Source organism: Rhopalosiphum padi, chromosome 4 (genome assembly GCF_020882245.1).
Source record: "Rhopalosiphum padi isolate XX-2018 chromosome 4, ASM2088224v1, whole genome shotgun sequence".
NCBI lineage: Eukaryota > Metazoa > Arthropoda > Insecta > Hemiptera > Aphididae > Rhopalosiphum > Rhopalosiphum padi.
The window spans coordinates 8,685,277-8,692,664 of record NC_083600.1 but is presented as its reverse complement, the minus strand read 5'-3'; the positions used below and the strand labels follow the sequence as shown (position 1 = coordinate 8,692,664).

The 7,388-nt window shown below is 30.6% G+C and overlaps 1 protein-coding gene across 1 annotated transcript; it reads left to right on the top strand.

Moving 5' to 3' along the window:
• Positions 1-1,521: 1,521 nt before the first annotated feature.
• Positions 1,522-3,991, top strand: LOC132929733 (eukaryotic initiation factor 4A-like). Its single transcript, XM_060995281.1, has 3 exons — positions 1,522-2,063; positions 2,124-2,493; positions 3,033-3,991. The coding sequence occupies exons 1-3, from the start codon at positions 1,677-1,679 to the stop codon at positions 3,518-3,520; spliced, it is 1,245 nt and encodes a 414-aa protein (XP_060851264.1). The 5' UTR covers positions 1,522-1,676; the 3' UTR covers positions 3,521-3,991.
• The last annotated feature ends 3,397 nt before the right edge of the window (positions 3,992-7,388 follow it).

Sequence of the window (7,388 nt, the reverse complement as noted above, 5' to 3'; positions counted from 1 at the left end):
TAGACTATTACTTCATTAGAGTAGTGATAGAATATACAGTTCCCAAAGAACTTAGTATACCTACGTATATGCATAGTGTATACTAATTATACATATACAGCTAGGTATATATGTTAAGGTCAAAGTGTATAATTCGGGCATTTTGCACAATGCTCGTCATATTTGGGCAAAGCTGAATCTGCTTTTAATTTAGTTACATTGCTTAGTCATTGTAATACAATAGCCGGGCATTGTGTATAGTGCTTAATTGTTTGTGGGCAATATAAGTTTATCGCGATTCTGCGTCTGCATGTTTAGTGTATACCAATAACATCTCCGAAATCATTAAGAGAAGCGGCTAGAAAATTTTCAAATCTTGGCGGTCAAGGATATAACCATAAGCGCAATTTGAGGAGGGCTCAAATTCATAAGCCCCCTCAAAATCAATCATAGCCCCCTCCCAAAAATGGTTTGTATAGGTATTCCTTTCCACTTTTATATATCTCACGGAGCATACACACAGCACATACATGCAAATTATAATAGCTCCCCCAAATTTAAAACTCAAATTGCGCCTATGGATGTAACTGTAATCCTGTAATCAGCAATGCAAGACAAATAAATGTAAGTGTAGGGTTGCAGGTAAACTATGTACTTCTAAATGTCATGATAGCTTACGTTGTAAAAATCAATAAAAAAATTTGTTAATATTCATAAAATAAATTATTGTAAATTATTAAGATAACAAAAATTAATTAATTAATTGTAATTGCCTACTGCTCTGGTCATTCTGTACAATGCTCGGGCAAAGTATATAATTATCCACATTGTCCGATTATACACATTGACCGTAACATATATATATAATATATAAATTATATATATAGATATTTTATATTTTATTGAGTAATTAAAATAATGTATGAATTTATTAGGTATTAAATTTGTGAACTATGATCTAATAAAGTATTATTCAATCATCCAATCATGAATTACTTACAATTAAACATCGTTGTGTTTTTAATTGTATATTCCACCACGCAGGTATGGTACGTTTCAGACCGTAGCTTATTATAATAATAAAGACTGAAGAGCATATTACTCGATTGCCTTTAAATATCATAAACTAGTTCTTGATTGGAAGAAAACATCTATTATAAAACTTAATGATTTAATTTAACTTCTATACCGAAAACTATTAACAAAAAGTTAATAGGTACTTTAATAGTGTTAATACAATTAAAAGTCAATTTAAAACAAACAAATAATTAATAGCAATTTTAAATTATTTACAGATATAATAATTTAAATATGGTTTGCTGATTATTGATTAACATTATATACATTTTATCGTGACAAAATACTTTGTCATGCATTTTATCAGAATCAAACAAACAATTATTAGAGCTATTTTCATAAACGTTAACGCCGTAAATAGTTATGATAAATATTAAATGCGCATACGAATGAATGGGTGAAGGGCGTTGCTTTTCGCATAATATACTGAATTTCTGAATTGACTTGGTCACTTGGATTACCAGCGGCCGTATTGACAGACAACGTCGTGCTTATATGTCATAGAATTACCATCTTTTATTTGCTGTAATACTAGCAAATAATTTAAAACGTACATAACTATAATTTTAAAATCTTAAAATAATATATTATTTTAAGTTTTAAGTTTTTTTTTTTAAATCATGGAGTCAAATCTTGACACTAATGAGACGAGAAATGGAAGTGACACCAATGTCTACCCAGGACCATCCAATATATACATAGATGCCGGTGAAATTAATAAATCTGTCAGGAAAGAAGTGGTGGACAACTTCGATGAGATGAATTTAAAAAAGGAATTGTTGCGTGGTATCTATGCATATGGTTTTGAAAAGCCATCATCAGCTATCCAACAACGTGCTATTTTGCCATGCATCAATGGACATAATGTCATTATTCAGGCCCAATCCGGTACTGGCAAAACCGCTACTTTTTCAATTTCTATTCTCCAACAAATTGATACAAGATTGAATGAGTGCCAGGCACTCATTTTGGCACCAACACGTGAATTGGCTCAACAGATTCAACAAGTAAGATTCTTCGTAGGACTTAATTTTGAACTATTTATGATAATATAATATTGTTTTTAGGTGGTTATTGCTTTGGGTCACTTTATGAAAGCAGATTGTCATGCTTGCATTGGCGGTACAAACGTTCGTGATGACATGCGTAAGCTGGATACTGGACCCCATGTAGTAGTTGGAACTCTTGGCCGTGTTTATGACATGATTGCTAGAAAATCACTACGAACTCAATTTATCAAGATATTTGTATTGGATGAAGCTGATGAAATGTTTTCTCAAGGTTTCAAAGATCAAATTAAAGAGGTGTTCAAGTTCCTCGAAGGAGATATTCAGGTCATTATGTTATTTGCTACAATGCCCCTGGATGTTCTGGATATAAGCACTCACTTCATGTGTAATCCAGTATACATTTTTGTTCAGAAACTGACATTGGAAGGTATGTATATTATATAATTAGGTACTAGTGCTCAGAACTTAATGCACTTAAAAAGTATTAAATATACATACACTTATGCGCTAGTACAAATATGTACTTACTTATTTTTCTACTTACAATTTCTATAAATACTAATATTTTATAACTTGTACTAAATATCTTATATTAATAGAAATGAGAAATTTTACCTATGTCAACAAGGATTTGAAAAACACAATTCAATTAAATATGTACTATTCATTTTTAATATTTTTTTTTTGGTGGTGTTATGAAACTAATTTCAAGCTTACTTAGAAATAAATCCAACAACCATGGGCGGATAGGCCATTTTTGGCCTACCGGGAAATTTTAAAAAGGGGCCTCCACATGAAAAAAAAGTCTAATAAGGGCCCCATTGCCGTAATACGAAGGAGGCCTATCCGCCCATGCCAAGTGCCAACAACCCTAAAAATCTGCAAATGCAATAAAATTCGAGCCCTAATAGTCGCCCTTAGTTTTCTAAATCTATTTTCTTAATTTATTTCTTATTATTTATTTAGATTCTAAACAGTTTTACATCAATGTTACCAAAGAAGAATGGAAGTTTGACACTTTTTGTGCTTTGTTCGACACTCTTAGTATCACCCAAGCTGTGATCTTCTGTAACACACGTCGTAAGGTAGAGTGGTTGACTGAAAATATGCGTTTAAAAACATTTACTGTATCAGCTATGCATGGAGAAATGGACCAACGTCGACGTGATTTAAGTATGCGTCAATTCCGTTCTGGCTCTAGTCGTCTTCTTATCACCACTGGTTTGTTGGCTCGAAGCATTGATGTACAACAAGTATCTCTAGTTATCAACTATGATTTGCCATCCAATCGCGAAAACTATATTCACAGGATTGGACGTTTGGGCCGTTTTGGTCATAAAGGAGTCGTCATTAATTTTATAATTGAAGACCACAAACGAGCTATGAAGGATATTGAATCATTTTACAACACTCACGTGCTCGAGATGCCACAGAATGTGGCCGATCTGCTGTAGACTAGGTGAAAAAGTTGTCTTTTAAAATGTCTAGTAAAAACATTGATTGCAGGTTATGGATAAAAAAAAATTATGCACCACTGTAGAACAAACTACAAAGGACAAATTTTTAAACTCTAAACTCTAAATCTTTATTAATTTTAATATTATACATTTGTACGTATTAATATAAATGATGATATAATAAAATAATTTCAAGAAAATAATTATTTTAATCTGGTTATATGAAACCCGATAGTTTTCCATAAATAAGTTTTTATTTCAATTTGCAGTGGTAGTGACCACTATATCAAATATTCAAATAAATTGTACTATAATCCAAGGGCGTCATTTCGGGTGTGCGAAGTATCAAGCAGGCCATTTTAAAATTTCACCAGGCCATATAAAAATAAGATGTGCTACGTACATGTACATTATTTCCATACACCATGGACCGAATCAATGCATTAACATAACTATTAAAAATCAATTTAAAAACTAAAGTACAAAAAAAATGTATAGCACAATATTTGTGTCTAACAAATGTAATTTAAAGTTGTAATCATGATTGACAGTATACCAATATTGATAAATGTCAATATAAAAATATTTAAAATACAATTTAATTTAAATCATATTAATAATCGTGCATTATTTCATCAAGGTGCAGGCCAATTGGAACTATTTTAAAAGTAAGGGGTGCAACCGCACGCTTTGATCCTCCCCAAATGACGCCCCTGCTTTAATCTATAACTGATATTGTGGCCAGTGAAACATTCCTAGTAGTCTAGCTAGTTTTCAAATTTCAGGTAACACCCTTTGAATCGTCTAAGACCATAGTCATGGTGATGAATCATCACTGATGATCGTTATAGCAGATGATGAATTGCGATATTACGAGAAGTATACCGTAATATCGTAAAATACAACTTCCAAATCACGACAGTCGGAGATACATTAACATTAACTATTTACCTGTAGGCTGCACCTGAACGATTCTTATTTAAATTTAATCATTATTAAAATATATCACATAGTGCTTTTAGTAACTTCTATTTTCAAATTTTTAACTATAATAATATAATACTGATTCCAAATAGCAATCACTGTTAAAAGACTTACATGTTAACAAAATTGATTAAAATTAAATTAGATTAGCGCACATACCTATAGGCTATAATAGAGTATAGGTAATCTTAAATATAATATAAAAATATAACAATCAATCGTGAAAAAATGTATTATATTAGTACACACAGGACCGGATTGCATCTATAGAGTTTGGGAAAATAACTAAACCAATTATGGTAGAATTGTTTGGCATTTTTATTTAATAAAACAGGGATGTTTAATGTAAACTATTTTTTTAAAGAATAAAATATTATCACTTATCTGGCTGAATTAAAAATAATTAATTGACTACGTTACCTATTTGTATGAAACTATTATCAACGCAAATATTCAGTTAACATTATATTATATGAACGTGTTATAAGTATATTTATTGATTTATAATACTTACAAGTTACATTGAATTCCTACGCATAATCTTCAAAAAATGGATATGAACCATAATTTTGTAAAGAAAGTTAGGTTTTTTTGTTTAAGAAAATGCATGTATTGCAAAAAAAACGAAAATATTTAAAAAAATTTATAGATGCACAGATTGCCAAAAGATATGTCACCGCGAGTGTTTAAAGAACTTTGAACAAACGTCAGAACAAAAGAAGAAATCAGAATTATTAGAGGTAATGGAGACAACTAGGGTATGAAAAAATTAAATTTTTCTATTTAGCGCACCTCATCTTTATTCTTTATAGTCTTATACTTTGTGACTTTCAATAAAAATTCTTCGACATTTCGTAAAAGTATGGACTCGATCTCTCAGTACGTCACTCATTGTGCGACACTACAGTTTATGTATTTTATAAGTGTGGAAGTTGTATGAATTTGTGCGTCAAAGGAGAAGGGTAAAGAAAGGAGAGTTTTGCGTATGAATTTTTGTCTTTTGAAAAATAAGGCGGAAGTTCTTATGGATTAAAGTATACTTTGAGCGATAGCTACATAAATCAACAAAAAATAATGCATTATTCCACGTTCTTAACAACAATTTAGATACAATTACTAAACATTATCTATAGACCATAAGTACTATATTTTAGAGTTTTTGACTTCAGCCTCTCTTTGAGTAAGATAAAAAACGAGGTGCCAGAACCCCCTTTTTATCCTACTTCTTTTAAAAGGAAATTTAATCTAGATAGTACGTTGGAGGGTCAAAATATTCAGTAATGACTAATGTCCAAAAGCGTCAGGAAAACCTAAAAAAGCAACAAAAAAACGGGAAGTTTTATGCATAATCAGTTTTTGACAAAATCGATTTTTTATTTTGCTGTAACTCAAAAACGAATCATTGTAAATACATACTTTAATTTTTCCCCAAATATTTATATTGGCGTTATCTATTAACGATTAAATTTTCAAAATATTTTGATTTTTTTTAAAGCTATTTATAAACAAATTAAATTTTTCATTTTTCTGCCGATAAAATAAATTTGGCATTCCAAAAAATCTTTAAAATTTAAAAGAAGGTTTTATATAAAATAAACTTATCGTAATATCGTAGTAAAAAAAAAAAAAAAAATCAAAAATCGTTAGTCACGTTTTTTGTTTATAAGCATTTAAAGTTCAAATGTTTATGAAATATGTCAAAATCGCGAAAATTTGCAACTAATTTTGAAGTTGAAAATTCATAAAATTTTTGTGATTTATACCTAATAGGTTAAAAAACCCAATACAAGGTTATCTATAAGTTTTCCTTCAAGTAACTGTAACAATTATGTAAAAATAATATAATAAATATTTGTGGTAACGCCCTACGTAACAGAAATAAGATAAAGCAATAGAGAGGATCCCTACTAAAAAAAAAAGATTAATTCTTAAGATCGCGCTTCTAGTAAATATTATACACAGTGGCGTGGCGAGGTAAAATTTATATGTGGGCGAAGTACACTTAAAGAGGACCTTTTTAAATTTTTTTAGTAAACATTTTTTTAAGTAACAACAGTTGTTTAATAAATATTAAGATTTAGAATTTTTTAAAACAATACACTTTTGTACAGACACTTCTCCCATATTTCTCTATGGTTAATTATAAAGCCCTTTAGAACGCGAGGCCCTTTGAGGTGCGAGGCCGTGGGCAATGGCCCACACCGCCCACGCCTAGCGCCGCCACTGATTATACAATACCTGAAAATAATTCAATCATAATATTGTTTAAAGGATATAAACGGTGTGGAACAGGATGATGTACAAGTTACAGACAATAACAGCATTGTCACTCTGGGAGAAAATAAAAATATAACGTTACCAGTAAGCGCAGATCTGTATTATGAGCCGGAAATTGAAAACATTAAACGAAGTTTAGAATGCAATGAAGAAGTTTTTAATCTAGAAAATGTCGCATTCGAAGATGATATAAATATATCGTTATCAGGCGCAGATGGTATGTATTACGAGCCGGAAATTGATTTAAACACAATAGAAATTGAGAACATTAAACGAAGTTTAGAATGCAATGGAGAAGTTTTAAGTCCAGAATATGTCGCTTCCGAAGATAATACAAATATATTGTTACCAAACGCAGATATGTATGATGAGTCGGAGCTGCTATTAAACACAGCAGAGATTGAAAACGTTCAACGAAGTTTAGAACGCAATGTTTTAAGCCCAGAAATGTTCACTCTGGAGGAGAATACAAATAATATATCGTTACCAATAACCGTAGATGTTCATTATTTATCGGAAATTGAATTAAACACAATAGGAATGGAAAACGTTAAACAAAGTTTAGAATGCAATGGAGAAGTTTTAAGTCCAGAATATGTCGCTT

Excerpts from the sequence above, each read along its gene's own strand:
- LOC132929733 (XM_060995281.1), top strand. The coding sequence starts at position 1,677 with ATGGAGTCAAATCTTGACACTAATGAGACGAGAAATGGAAGTGACACC. Across the intron at positions 2,064-2,123 it reads TGGCTCAACAGATTCAACAA|GTGGTTATTGCTTTGGGTCA; the intron begins GTAAGATTCTTC and ends TATTGTTTTTAG. Across the intron at positions 2,494-3,032 it reads TCAGAAACTGACATTGGAAG|ATTCTAAACAGTTTTACATC; the intron begins GTATGTATATTA and ends TTATTTATTTAG.